Source organism: Hyaena hyaena, unplaced genomic scaffold (assembly GCF_003009895.1).
Source record: "Hyaena hyaena isolate Hyena2069 unplaced genomic scaffold, ASM300989v1 scaffold_544, whole genome shotgun sequence".
NCBI classification, from domain to species: Eukaryota; Metazoa; Chordata; class Mammalia; order Carnivora; family Hyaenidae; genus Hyaena; species Hyaena hyaena.
In genome coordinates, this window is record NW_024081176.1 from 742,471 (window position 1) to 758,405 (window position 15,935).

Genomic DNA, 15,935 nt, shown 5'->3' on the forward strand with positions numbered 1-15,935 from the left:
CATCTTAAAACTAAAACGTTACCTTTTTGTCTCCTTGTTTTCGTCTTCTTAAACCTGGTCTATAATCATCTCCGAATCTCAGAAAGTAATAGTAAGAAACTAGCCTCTCAATAGGATCCCTTATGACATTAATGTAAATTGGCTTCTTCTTCACACCAAATCTGAAACAGAACAAAATGTAAAAGGTGAAATCCATATTGTCATTTGTTTTGGGGCATCCTGAAATTGTAAGTTTGAGGTATTAATTCTATATGGAAAGAAGGTGAGCTTATTTAAACGAAATAGAATATGTGCAGGTTAGGAAACAGCTTATGATTATTTGTTATAAAACAGATAGGAGATAAGAATTTAAAACTCAGTGCTGAAGACAAAGAAGGGAAATTTAAACAAAAAAAATTTTTTTTAATTTTACTGGCAAGAATTACATAAAACATTTTGATTTCATGTAGTAATGATTTCTCATTTCCGGCCCACCAAACCAGACAAACGTTATCGGCCGAAGCGGTCTTAAGTCACACAACGTGCCCACTGGAGTCTACCTTCTGCTCTTGCTGATTTTAAAGGCAAGAGTGAAAGGGATGCAGTTTCAGCACTGCTTCCCTGGGGAATGAGACAGAGTTGAAGGAACAAAGGAAACACGGAAGCCTTTTACGTTAGCAGCCCGTGCAGCACCCAGAATCGTCCAGTTGCCCTCTGGTCTACAGTCCTCACTTGTCTCCGATTGAAACCTCAGTGTGACATCTACTTTCCTTTATTCTTCACTCAGTACAGTTACCAAGTCCTTTTGTTTTTTTATTTTTTAATGTTTTATTTAATCTTTATTTACAGGATGCTGCAAGATACGAGATTCCACAGAGAAATAAGAAACTCACTGAGAGGAGAAGCTCCATACAGTTTGTACGGTTTGGAACTGTTCAAGTATAGTTTCTATTTTAAAAAGTGCTACGATAACTAAACACATTAACTAAAGTGTGGGGGGTTTTTTCTGGTTTTTTTTTTTTTTTTTTTTAAGTTACCAAGCCCTTTTGATTTTTTCCTGCTGTTGGCTTCCCCACAGATCTGACCTGTCCTCATCATTTCCCTTCCTTTCCACCACTGCCCCGTCCCAAGGTCTCCGGATTGCAGTACTGCAATAACCTTGTTGGCTTTCTTGCATCAGTGTCTCTCCCTTGCAGTCTACCTTCCAGACCAATTCCCAACTGATAGTCCTAAAACACCATTTATTAGATCACTTCTTAGGAACATGAAATAACTACTATTTATGTTGACATCAAACCCAAACTCCTTTGCCTGGCTGCTAACGTCTGCTGGCCTATGTCTTCGGCACCACCTTTTTGACCTAAGTGTATTTTTAACTGTCTCAAAGAAGAAGCCTGTGATGCTTAGGCCTACCTCCTCTGCCTCCCCCAACATATCACAGTTACTTCTATTTCATCTTACGTGCCTTTGCTTATTCGGTCTTCCTTAACCAGAATGCCAGCCTCATATTTCTATTTTTTCTATCACATTAATTCATTTAAAGAAATACTTTTTTGTAGGTGCCAGCATATTCTAACATGAGAAGTACAGCAGTGGGAAGAAAAATTCCTTGTCTTTGTGGAGCCAACACTGTACTTGGTAGAGACAATATAAACATGGGAAAAAGTACTAAGGAAAGGAATGAAGGGAAGGGAACAGGGACTGCGAGGAGAGGCGGGGAGAGTACAAGTCAAAATCAGGTTTTCCAGGCAGGCCTCAGTGGTATCAGGAGACTAGAGAAGGGAGCCAAGTTGATGAAAGTGTTCCAGGAAGACGAAACTCCAGGAGTGCGAAGCCCCTGAAGCAGCTAAGTGCCGGGTGTTTTCAAGGAAGAGCAAGACGGGCCTGGCTGCAGCACAATCAGAAAGAGGAGCGAGAAGGGGTGGGGTGGAGGAAATGCAGATCATGTGAGCCCTGGAGATCTTTATACGCATCAGGAGGGCAGCCTGACTGGGTCAGCAGGGAAGCATCACGATGACATGGGATGTAAACGGACAGCATGGGGGCTTACAGTTTACTATATGGTAAACTTGCAAGTTGCTATGAGAATAGATTTTTAAAAAGTTCTCATCCTAACAACAGCAACAATAATAAGATGGTAATTCTGTGAGGCGAAGGTGGCAAACACTTTACTACATACACATTGTAAACTTTGAACTTACACAATGTATATCAATATATCTCAAAAAAGCAGGAGGGGAAAAAACAACCACTGGCTGCTGTCTTGGAGTAAAGCGCAGAGGGCCCATAATGCAATCTAGTAAAGTCTCGGCAGCCAGTGGCACACGGTTTCTCTGCCTTCACGGACACCTGCGCCCGGGAGCTACTGCTCTCCAGCAGTTCCCCCCACTGCCTGTCTTACTCGTGTTTATCCTAAAGGTCTTTTCTCCTCGGTGCCATGATCAGCTGTTTGGGAACAGGCCCAGGACCCTATGCTTCTCTTATAGATTTCCCAGGGCCTAGGATACATAAATACTTGCCCATTGATTAATTAGGACTAATTTGAAAGATTAGAAAAATATTAGCAATCTCTCAAAATAGGAAACACAATGAGAAATGATAAAACTAAGCCTGGGTTGTAGGACTCTGGGAAGAGACCAATGAAAGTTGCTTATTCTTTTAAACCACTCCTCGTATGTCCACAGAAACCTTCTTTTTAGCAAATAGCTTAGAATTTAAATTTCCCTTCGTATTAAAAGCTTTTTCCAAAGGCACTAGAAAGCATATAGCTAAACTAACCAACCACGTCTCCCTCTTATTTCTGCCTACTGCAATCAGTGTCTTACACACAGCAGGCATTCTGTAAATGTTTTATACTTAATCCTTAAGCAAATGAGTTGTGAAGGAGACTATAGCTAAGAGAAAAAGCAAGGTGCCTGGATAACTTGATTCTTTCAGCCTCTGAATTACTGAAAATTAACTAAACAGGAAGTTTCTACCTTACAAATAGGCTCTATTCTACAAGAACTGTTTTGTGTGTAAAAAGTGGTCAGCTGTCTTCAGCTCCAGTACTTTTCTCACCATTAAATAATTCAAGGTCACTAAAATTTGTGTTCACGTAGAAATACTGAAAACTATAGAGAACCCTTTTGTAAAACGTTATTACAATATTAAAGTTGTGGGTTGTTGATTAGAATTGGGAGGCATTTTATCAAGTGAACAACTCATAACACTATAAAACCAATAATGCAGTAAAATGTTTTTTCCCAACGTTCCAAAAGAGGAAACGGTACCATTTCAAATACACGGCACTGCCACGTCGGGTGTGAACAGTGAAAGCTCTGTGAGGGCAGGACTGCTTCCCTCTCGTTCAAGGCTTTGTCACTAGTGTTCGGCACGGTGCCAGACACACGAGGGTCAAACATCACAGAATTACACCGAAGAGACTGTTGGGCAGCGGCCAGCTGGCAAGCCTCTGTGTGGGACAGCGCGCTCAGCAGTGAGGAGAGGTGGGGTGGCATCAGGAATACACAGGTGCTGCGGTAAATGAGCGATTCTGGCTTCGATGGCTTGATGAGTAACAATGTTAAACTTCCCCAAAGGGAATCATGGAGGCAAGGAGGCAAGAGCCTGTGCAGGGCCTTAGGTGGCAGTAAGGGGGGCCAGCACAGACTCCGGTAGGGGAAAGAAACACCAGTAAGACGACGTGGTAACTGAAAGGAGACAGAATTTGAAAAGAGCGTAACACTGCTTTGTGTGAGACACCGAAGCTACTGCTTCACATACATTATCATATTTAATCCTCACAACCACCACCAAGTGGCCACTTTAATTATCTTCACTCTACAAACGGGGAAAACGCAGACCTGAAGTAACGTGCTGGTAAGGGACCCGCTGGCTTCAGAGCCGGCTCCCTCGCGGGCTACAGGGTCACTGCTGTAGAAAGGCTGGCGGCACGAGGTCAATAAAGAGGCAACTCTCGCATATTGCCTGTAACGATCAAAATAATTTAAGGGGCGTTCCTCTAGGGTTGTGACCTATTTGTTGAAAGTGAAAGAAAACGGTGCCAACTTCAACCGGCTCAGGAGAGAAGTACAAGGTAAGAGGGACAATTTCACATAAATCTAGACACCAACAAACTATATTAGGCCTAAAATATTGTCTCTTTATTACTCTCTCGGGTACACCTCAGACCTAGTGAAGCACTCAGTTATGTGTCTCTTGTCCTGACATATCTGCTCTTTACTGATTCACCTTAATTGTTCTGAAAAAGACAACAGGGGTGATATGGAGAGACCAAGTGACAGTGATAAAAACCCATACTCTTTCCTGGGACAACCCTAACATGTACTAAGGCACACACCCGACCTGTACCTAAACAAAACTGCTATATCAAAAATCCTCTCCAAATATCTAAGACAGATACTGACATGCCATCCACAGGTAGTGAGATCATAGACAATTTCAGCAGACCGATCAAAACCAGCATTAACACAGTTTTCTTTTAGCTGAATACTATTCACTGTAAAGGAAAATGTCACTGAAATAAACCAAAGAGATGTTCTAATGTTTTTATTTTGTAAAATCTGAAGAAAATCAAAGTGGATGGTGCTGGTTGGGAATATGAATTTAAACGAGAGGGTGATTTGTAATATTTTCACTGCTTATAATACAACATAATTACAGAAAAAAATGGGGCTTCAGAGAACTCAGTGAGGGCAAGAACTAGAACTTATTCAACTTTATACTACTACACAATTTTTAAGTGGAAAATTTCTACATTTATGACATTCATGACCATAGCTGCATTACTTTAAAATTATGTTGTTCACCAAATGAATAGAAAACAAAAAGTAAATGAACACTAAAAAGAACTAGGAAATATGCTAAAAAAATTTGAGAATAAAAAAATCAAGAATAAGACTAAGACAGAAAGGAGAAAGACAGAACAGAGATACAAACGTGGAACAAAGATACATTTCTGTTATTAAGCTAAAGTTCTGAATAAAACCAGAGAAATAAAACCAAAACATGGATTGAGCACATATAGGCTTACAAATAAAATGTGTGTTTCTCAGTGATTGGTCTAAACCAGAAACCATTATTATTTTTTATTTCTTTATCTTGCTTCCTGGGTTCCCCGGGATACACTGAGTTTATATGCTTTTTAGGGACTCCTTTGAGACATATGAAAAGCTATGTGATTAAATATTTCTTTCACCAAATTCAACTGTTTTCTCCTAAAGGCAAGTATTTTAACCAACTGAGCCACCCAGGTGCCCCTAGGCAAGTATTTTAATGGACTCCACAAAGTACTATGGCAGTCAAGAATACATTTTGAAGAATAAAGTATTTTAAAAATTAGTAAGGTTATGTTTCTTTCCTCTTCCTTAGTCATGCATGGTAGGTATGCCTGTCACACTAAGATGTGTTTTAAAAGATACTACTTACATCTAGAATAGTTCTTGATGACATATATCAAAATACATTTCCTCCAGGTGATTTCTTTTAGGTATTTGTTTAAAATCTCTTAAAAGTCCACTGAAATTTTTCACAATATTTTTCACCTCCAATAGCATGAGACCCATTATGAAAAAACTCAGAATCTTAATCATTCGTGTTAGTATTTAATAAATGAGATTATAATCTTTTCAAGAAAATTTATCCTTTTTCAACTGCAACAACCCTGGCATATACCAGAGCTTCAAGTACAAGACTTTTGCCAAAAGCAAAAGGACTCAATATATTATTTTAATAATGGAAACCTCAAGTATTAGAAACGGAGCTGTATGTGGAAAAAATAAATCATTTAGGTGAAAGGGTAACAAACATTCAATTGAAGGATAATGCAGCCCTCAGGGAAAATATGCATATGAATCGAGTTTATGAAATTGGTTCAGCGCCTCTGCAAGGAAAAAATAATTAGTTTATTTTAAAGCTGCCTATAAAATGTTTTCAATATTGCATTATGAATTATTTACAGAAAAATGTACATCTAACTTTAAAGCTACCATTCTATTGAAACATCTTGAGTACTGTGGAGCTGGAAATAAGAATAGATTATTTCATGTATGTAATACTTCAGAGATACCCTTTTAATTACATGCTTTTAAATAAGTTAAGGTTTAGTATCTGAATCAGTAATAATTCATTCAACTCTTTTGAAATTTAAGAAGTTAAAAAGACTGGAATATCAATTTAATTTTCAAATCTTACACAGAATGTTCTTTGAGGTTGACAAATATGTGAGAGTATATTAGTTGGAAGTCATGACTGCTAATGAAATAAATCACTGGGGGGACCAGGTCTGAGCTTAAATCATTTTAAAAACACATTTTAGGTATGTCTTTGAAGTTAGTACAGGTTATTGGGGGAAAGATTTTACTATATAATGCTACTCTATGTGCTATAGAAAAAACATTCAAATGGACTCACAACGTAACTCATATTTAGAATATTCCTTGTGCCCAGTTTTTGGAACCGTACCTTAACATAGCACAGACTCCAGGGGGAGCCACACGGGACTTGCGTACCGTGCAGAGGCTTGGAGTTTCATGAACTTTTCTTGAGAGATTTATGACAGGAATACCCTACACCCATTCCATCCCAAAAACATGGAAAGTGAGAGTTATTTATCTTATTTCAGACAAATCACTATAAAGGAAGATCACCATCTTTTTAAGAGTCTCTTTTGAATATACCACAATTTTAATGCGAAAACAAAGTGGCCCAAAAGAAAGTATATACTTTACTATACCTTGGCTGAAACACAGAGGCAGTAAGTAACCAAAACCTGGGTGATGGGGTTCTCTGCTTTCTCAGTTCTCAGTCACTGATGTGGTAAGTCAAAATCTGACTGGCCTCTAGATTAAAATGTGGGTCTCTCCTAAAATAGTGTCATTTGGTTGTACAAGACACATAAACAGAATAATGATAAATAACTTTAAAGAGTACTGCCTGCATTTAGTCTACTTTGAATTTCCAAAATTAATATGACAATTTTCAATTTATGAACACTAGAGGGCAGTAAAACACTAGACGGTGTATTTAAATTACATCTCTAAAAGTGGCAAAGGCAAGCCAGCACATTTTTTAAAAATCAAAATAATAGCAATTTAATAAATTTGTGTCTTTTTAGGTTGCGAAGGTACAAAGCATTCTTTAGTGTGTTATTTTAGGTATAACTTACTTTGCAAAATCCAAATAAGATACATGTCCATGATAAAACCCTGGTTTCATCTCTTTCCAGGAAGTAATATTCTTTACAAAGCGAACCTAAAACAGGAGAACACACTCATTACTTAAGTTCAATTTAAAGAAAAATGAAATTTGATGATCGTAAAATAGTTTCCATTTAGGCTTTTAAAACAAATCACACCAGTTTGACAATTACAGAGCTTGAAACACAGGTTTCAACTAAGGAGAGCGCAGTGTGATCCATAATGACCAATTCATCACAGAGAGAGCGATTATCACCACACTCGGAAAAGAGTGAGAGAGAATCCTGACAAACCCACACAGTGCAATCGTTTACAATGCTGCACGGTGAGTAATCCACAAGGCGTGAGGAAGGGTGGGTACCAACACACATGCCCAAACCTGTTTTTTACTCCCAGAAACTCATTATTCATAAAAAACCATACTTATTACTGGCTCAACAAATGAAACAAAAAGTAATCCTTAAACCAAAATGATTAAAGATGATGATCATGAAAGACCTTTAAAGAACTAAGAGCAGATACCATAAGATTGTTGATAAAAAAAAATTAACAAAATTAGAGATGTGATACAGAAAAATTTTTTAAAAACCGAAATATCTCACAATCACTATTTTGATTTGCTGGAATTAAAAGTATGCAACAGATTGGTTAATGTAAAAATTCTTTTACTGTGAATATATTTTAAAAAAATTTAAAAACTGGTTAATACAGAACTTGATAAGTCTAAGTATCACCAGCTACAAAAGCAGTGATACACAATTTCTCAAAGAAAAATGGTATATATTTTTGATAAGCAAATTTCTGCACGATAAACAGCATGTGGTTAAGAATCTCTTCTAGGGACTAGATATAGTGTGAGGGAGGGGTTGGGGGTAAAGAAGAGCTGAGGAGTACAGGGCCCACCACCCTAACTGCACTGAAAGCATCCACAAGCTCTGACCACAGCCTCTAAAGCACAGGCCTATCAATTGCATACTTCTGACAATTTATCAACCCTTTCATTTACATTTTCGAATAGAGTTAGTCATATGGAGATATTCTGGACCACTTCTACCAGATTAGTCAATAAATTAATAGCAATGAATGATGATGGCTGCCTCCTAGAAAAAGCCTGTTGGTAAGGCAGAGCACATGACAGTGCAGAAGCAGCTATATTTCATAGAATGTGAACTAGGGAGAAAGAGAAGGTTCTGGGGAAATTTATTTTTTAGGGAAAGCATTAATAACTCATACGCTAAGAGAAATAACAGAGTTCTTGGAAGAGAAGTGATATGAACTTTATCATATTATCTTATACACACACACACACACACACACACACATCCTTAAATGTGAAAACTGAATGTAGATGACAAAATTATCAGTTATGGGTAAACTTTTCAATTCATTATCAATTTAGATGATAAAATACACAATTACGGGGCACCTGAGTGGCTTAGTCAGTTGACGGTTTGACTCTTGACTTCAGCTCAGGTCATGATCCAATGGGATCAAGACTCGTGTCAGGCTCTAAGCAGAGTGTGGAGCCTGCTTGAGATTCATTCTCATTCTCTCTCTCTCTCCCGCCCCTCCCCTCCACTTGCTTACTCTCAAAAAAAACAAAAACAAAAACCCACAAAATGATATTTTAGCAGATATTTATGATTTTCCCCACCAAAAAAAACCAAAACAAATAAATGTGTGATTTGAGGTTCTTATGTTATTTCTTATCTGTTCTTCAAAGAAGGCACCAAATAAAAATATCAAATGGTAAATGAAAAACAAACAGAAAATGAAAAATTAGATAACCCCAAAACTGAATCCTTAAAAAATTTTACATGTTGAATATGAAAAGTCCTTATAACTGCCACTTACTGGTAAATTATTTCATAGAAGCTTTTGGTTCTGTGAAAATCAGTTCCATTATTTAGCCGAAAATGAGGGGGAAACAGAAAAGAAGGAAAAGAGAAAAGGAATGGGAAATGGGTGGCTTAAGGGTACTTAAGGCATATTTAGCAACTCAGCTTTATTTCCCAGAAGCCTAGATTTAATGTGAATGTGATGGTGTAGGAGAGAAATGAAAGGAGATGCTAGATTGGAATCTGAGAAAATAGTGTTATATAAGCCAAATGCTAGAGAGGATCAATGGTACAAACTCTGAGCACACTGTGGTAAAAGACTCGGGTGGAAATAGGAGTTAGGTATAAATACAAACGTCAAGCATCCCTCTTTCCTCCCCCTCTCCTAAGGACAGTCAGGATTAAACGGAACCCTCCTAAGAACATACGTCATCCAGCACATGTCCTTCAACGTGAGGTGAAGAACCCAGGAAGCTGGGTAATATCTGGACTGCTGCAGGGCTTCTCAAACTCCCCGTGCAAATGCATCATCTGGGACTCCTGTTAAAATGCAGACTTGGATTCAGCAGGCCTGGAGTGGGGCCCAAGATCCTGCACTTCTAACAAGTCTCCACATGATGGCAGGTCAGTGGAGCAAACGGAAAAGCACGCCTTCAGCGTGGGTCGGCCGGAGCTTCCGCTTGGTTTTATTTACATGAGGCCTGTTTTTGTAGTGCTTTGCAAAGGAGGCGCTGACGTGTATAAAAGCTCTTTAGCAAAGATATACTGTCATATTCACTGCTTTTATGTGAAGGGGAAAAAGTGTACTGAAATGGAGTGAACTTTTAAAGATCACCTTGGAAGCTCCCATGGTACAGAACACAGAAGTGAGGACAGGGCAGCATGAACCCTGCCTACTCAGTCTCCTCCTACCCACTCACAGTGATGCGTGAAGCACACCGGAACCAAAGCATTCCAAGAAACACGATTTAAAAGCTACCAGAGGGGCACCTGGGTGGCTCAGTCAGTTAAGCGTCCAACTGCAGCTCAGGTCATGATCTCACAGTTGTGGGTTTCAGCCCCATGTCGGGCTCTGTGCTGACAGCTCAGAGCCTGGAGCCGGCTTCAGATTCTGGGTCTCTCTCTCTCTGCCCCTCCCCTGCTCACGCTCTGTCACTCTCTCTCTCTCTCAAAGCTAAACATTAAAAAAAAATTTTTTTTAAAGCTAATAGAAAGTAGAAAAAGGGTTGTGCCTTCCAGTTGGACTCAGTGGAGTTTAGTGATGGCAGAGGAGAGATCAAGGTATGAATCTTCCACTGCTGTCACCAACCTCAAACCCTCTTGTTTACAGAATCACCATTTTAGATGTGAAAGGGCCTTAGGAGATCCTGTACTCCTTATTTTATACATAAAAAAACCATGAAGCTCAGAAACCACATACTGCAGGTTTTGGTCCAATCATCCTTCTATATCACACACTAATTTCCTTAATACATTACTGTTCAATGTAAGCAAGGAGGAAAAAACCCAGAAGGATGTGAAAAGGAGAATAGCATTTGTATCATGTTTCTGATCGACAAACTTGGGACCTGAGAATTTCGGATTTATCCACTGCTGAGGAAATCTCTCAGGTCCAATCATTCAAAAGGTCTCAAAGCTCTATACATAAAGCTCTGAAAACTGTTTATTTTCCTCATCACATTCTTTATAATCTCGGCTTTCAATCCACCCTGTTCACTCTCATATTGGACACAACCATTTCTCAATGATGACCGCTGACTTATTCCTGCCTTTTCAGTGTCTGGGGTGACCTCAAGGGTTGCTGAGCACTGCCAGGCAAAACTAAGGGACCTGGTTTAAACGTCTATGTGAGACTTTGGAATTTTATTTCCTAAAATCATTCTGAGGCAAATTCACATGAGTTATTATTGCTTTTAAATTCTCTACACTATCACTGTTAAAGTCTCTCGAAACACACAGAATCTTCCACTAATCGCAACCGTGACAATCCTGTAGGCTACATATGTGCGTGTGTTTGTTTTTCTTCCATCTCACCAACATTTAACCAAGGCAATGTGTTAAAGGCTCACTAATAAAGCTGTGGCTGATTTACATCAGCAATAAATCAAAAGATGCTGAGCGGAGATATACTTTCCCTTTACAGGGAAGGAAGAAAGTGCTAAGCAAACAAGTGATGTCAATAAGGTTGCAGTCGTGGTTCCGACTAATCTGGAGCATTTACAGGTTTTCCTTTACATACTACTGAAATTCTGTAACCATCTTTTTTAAAAACTTTCCTTTTCCAAGCATGAATTTCACTCCTTCTCCTCTTAGTTCAGCAGAGCTTTCCCTGCCCCTCCTCTCTCCATCCCCGCTGTCTCCCAGGCAGCCCCAGTGCGGCTCCTGCTCTACCACCGGCTGCCTCCTCACCTCTCCTGCACCATTCGCCTTGTTTGTCAGTTTTTCCTCTGGCTTTCCTCTGCCACGGGGCATTCTGCTCAACACATTGAGATGGGGCTCTGGAATACAGAGGAGTGAGTGGAAATCGAGATTAGGTGAATAAGCTTCTACACCATTCACCAGATGGACTTTTACCCATTATACTTGGCACTAGTGAAAGGTAAAGTGGTGGCGAAAGGAGCAAAGAATAACAGGAGCAAATGAAGTTAAGGAAACTGAAGACCCTGAAGACTGGCTTGGGGAGAAGACATAAAGTCACTGTAATGCTTTATTCAAAGAGTATTTCCATAGTCTGATTGAAACAGGAGATCAAGAAAGATGTTTCAGAAGCAGTTGTTAGATATACTACATGAAACGAGATGTTTTTATAGCTAGCCTGAAGCAGATCCGAAACTGTGATTTTTGTCAGATTTTATAACTCAAGCCGAGTCAGGCTAGCAAGTAATCAGAAGAGACCTTTAGGGAAAACACAAGCAATGTAGGGAGTGGTGCTGTGATTTATGTGCTAGTGGAATCAGACTGAACCAGTGCTGGAGGAAAAAGCTAAGAAAGCACCAACTCACAACAGTGTACCTAGACTTACATTCTTAATAAAATTAATCTCAACATTATGATTATCTGAAAGAACTTGTTTTCACTCTCTAAAAGTAGGAATGTCATCCTGACAATCCTGGCCAGATTCCAGCTTTGTAATTACCACCTAGTGAATGAATACTACTATTAACTTGGGTAATTACTATATACCAAACTCCTACTCGTGCCTATACTTAAAATAAACATCCATTGTACAGCTCTGGGTAGTTTTTTGAGACCTAACTAGAGAGGAAGTTTTCTATGCAAAAAGGAAAAGTGAATAGTAATTGGGTAAAATATAAGAAAGGTTCAGCCGCAACAGAACATAGTATCTTCACCAAAGTTCAGAATTGTGTTGTTCAATCTTTCCTTTGCAGGAGCACAGTGGGTGTGTCTCCAATCACCTGAAATGAATCAATAAGAGGGGTTCGTTCTGCCAGTAATTATCATCAATGGTATTATGCTCAACTAAGAACTCCTTTCAGAACCTAAGTTCATTCATGGGGCGCCTGGGTGGCTCAGTCGGTTAAGCGTCCAACTTCAGATCAGATCATGATCTCATGGTTCATGGGTTCGAGCCCTGCATTGGGCTCTGTGCTGAAAGCTCAGATCCTAGAGCCTGCTTGAGATTCTGTATCTCCCTCTCTCTCTGACCCTTCCCAGCTTGCACTCTGTCTCTGTCTCTCTCAAAAATAAAAAATGTTAAAAAAAAAAAGAAAAGAAAAGAAACAAACCTAAGTTCATTCACTTGTTCTCTCATTCATTCTTTCAAAAAAAATTTTTATGGAGCATATGTACTATGTCTCTGACACCATTCTAAACACAAGGAATACTGGGGCACCTGGCTGACTCAGTTGGTTGAGTGTCTGACTCGGGACAGGTCATGATCCCATAGTCTGTGAGTTCGAGCCCCACGTCAGGCTTTGTGCTGGCAGTGCAAAGCCTTCTATGGATTCTCTTGCTCCCTCTCTTTCTCTGCCCCTCCCATGCTCACTCTCTCAAAAATAAATATTAAAAATAATTTTTTTAAATTAAACACAAGGAATACAGTGATGAATAAAACATAAGGTCCCTGCCCTTTAGGAACTTATACAGAGGAAAAGACCCAATGGTAAACAAATCAGTAAGTAATAAGAAAGATACAGAAAGAATGATGATGGTACACAGTAACTTGGGAGAAATATTTAATATACAGGATGGCCAAATTTAAGCTGAAATGTTAAAAGGATAACATGAAGCCAATCATGAGAAACCAGAACATTCTAAGACGGAATGGTAAGTGCAGAGGCCTTAAAGTGGGAAAGGATTGGTGCAAACAATGAACCAAAAGGCAGGTCTGACTAGGAAACAAGAGAATAAAGCAACGGACAAGGACTAGACTTAAAAGAGCCTGTTGGTCCAGGTAAGGAATCTGGAGTTTCATTGGGGAGGTTGGAATATGAATTTAAAGATAAGCTTCACTATCCTATGAAGATTATAATGTGTATGTGCTCATAACCCCACTAAGAACCATGTTCTAGATATTTTGCTACTTAAACTATAGTTCAAGGACCAGAAGAATCAGTTTTGGCATCAGGGGTAAGACTTTTTAGAAATTCTGATTATCAAGTTCCATTTTAGTCCTTCTGAATCAGAATCTATATTTTAACTGGTGATTAATATACACATGACAGGTGAAGAAGCACTCATCTAAAGTGATGCTTGAAAAATCAGTAACTGCAACTAATCAAATCATGGGCACTAATGCAAAAGACCAGAAGGTACCTTAACAGTGAATTAAAAGAAAGAAAATCACTATGTTGTCCTACAGAGAATGCAAATTCTGGGTATTTTCAATGCTTAGAAAAGGGTTACATATGATCACAAACCTAAACATATAAGTGTAGAAAAGAATTAAGAAAGATCCTAAAAGATGTTGCCACTTAACACCTCTTTGACAGTTACCTTAAAGACAAGACATTCTTTAATGTAGAGACACGCTCAGGATAGCAGAGTAAACTTCATTTTCCAACTACAAGAGCTAAACGACTACCTGTCTCTTGCCAATTCCTACCTATTCACTGAGTAAAGCACACCTCACAAATGTCACTCCCTAGCCTGACTCCAGCTCACTCTCATTGCTGTCTTCCCACGTCTCATATTCTCAAATGCTCACCTCTCCATTCCCTTGTTCTAACTTTCCCTCTTCTTTTATTCCGATTTCTTCATTCTAAAAACTCCCTAAACTACAGAAAAGATGAAAGAATAATAGGGTCAACCACTACAAATTCATGCACTAAGATTCACTAACTTCACCTTTTGCCGCCTTTGCTTACCTTTTTGTTCTCTTTCCTTATGCACACACACACTTACTTTTTTCTGAACCATTTGAAAACAAGTAGCAGACATTTTTGATCAAAGATCCAGTTATAGATCACACATTACATTTATTTTTCATGTCTCTTTAGTCTCCTCACCTCTAGAGAGGGCTGTCCTGACCCGACCCCAGCCATACTTTGTTTAGTTGCCTTGATATTGATACTTCAGAAGAGTTCAAGCTGTTTACTCTAGAAAATGTTCCAACAAGATGGATTTACCTGTTTTTTCAAGATTAAGTCCAGATTAAACATTCTTGTGAGAAACATTTTGCATTGATAATGTAGCGGGCATATCATAAAGTGATATTCCCTCCCCCCTTTTTAAAATAGATTTTAAGTAATTTCTACATTCAACGTAGGGCTTGAACTCACAACCCCGAGATCAAGAGCTGCATGCTCTTCTGAGCCAGCCAGGTGCCCCAGATCTTTTCTTTAAATAGTCCTTATGGTTCCTGCATCTATGTTTTATGTTTCTAGTAAATTATAAATAAGCTCCTTCAAAGATGTGGCCTTGCTTTTTATTTCTTTCCTATTTCAACAAAGAATATATAGCACAATCTCTGTATATATTAGATACTCAATAAATAAATGAAAACTTGAAAGCAGAGTTCACAGCTATTTCTCAGGATGATAGAATATGCATAAATAGCTATTACCACTCACCAGCTTTATATCAGACGCAAAATATTTGGACTTTGCCTCTAAAATTTTTGAGAAAAATAATTAAGCATGTGAACAATTTAGCACAATGTCTAGTATGGTACATATAAAATACATCTAGGAAAGAACTGGAGCTAAAGAGTATTTCTCTACACAAAGATGTTTTAAGTGCTGTTCATCATGTAATCCAACTGGTTTTAATACAGTGTTTATCAGGGCGCCTGGGTGGCTCAGTAACCGACTTCAGCTCAGGTCATGATCTTGCAGTTTATGGGTTCGAGTCCCACGTTGGGCTTTGTGATGACAGCTCAGAGCCTGGAGCCTGCTTCCGGTTCTTTGTCTCCCTCTCTCTCTGCCCCTCCCCTGCTTGTGCTTGGTCTCTCTCTCTCAAAAATAAGTAAACATTTAAAATAATTTAAAAAGATAGTGCTTCTCTTCTAATGTGTTTGTTTTGTTTTGTTTTTTTGGTCTACATGTAACTCATGAGCTACTGAAAGAAAACCAGAAGCTTTATCTCCTCCAACTGTAACTGGGAAAATGTATCACTACATGATGCCTGTAAACATATGTGGAGAGCTTCCATATTCCTACTTCATTAAAAAAAAAAAAAAAGTCAATGTCAGACATCGTGTAGCTGCCATAAAACTTTGTAATGCTGGACACAAAATAAGCAAGGTAACTTTCCTTTTCTAAAAAATATTACTGGGGCTCCTGGGTGGCTCAGTCAGTTAGGCATTCAACTCTTGATTTCAGCTCAGGTCATGATCTCACAGTCTGTGAGTTCGAGGCCCGCCTGGGAATCTCTCTCTCTCCCCCTCTCTCTGCCCCTCGGCCCTCCCTCTCAAAATAAACTTAAAAAAATAAAAAATAAAAGATACTACTAAATAAAT

At 38.8% G+C, this 15,935-nt stretch overlaps 1 protein-coding gene across 2 annotated transcripts in view; it reads right to left on the reverse strand.

The window, feature by feature from the left end:
• HS2ST1 (heparan sulfate 2-O-sulfotransferase 1) overlaps positions 1–15,935 on the reverse strand; it is a 160,797-nt gene that overhangs the window by 12,632 nt on the left and 132,230 nt on the right. For both annotated transcript variants that reach the window (XM_039255745.1, XM_039255744.1), the window contains exons 3-4: positions 7,148–7,233; positions 23–161 (exon numbers count right to left, since the gene is read on the reverse strand). In XM_039255745.1, the coding sequence (XP_039111676.1) occupies positions 23–161; positions 7,148–7,233 (225 nt within the window). The remainder of the gene's footprint in view (positions 1–22; positions 162–7,147; positions 7,234–15,935) is intronic.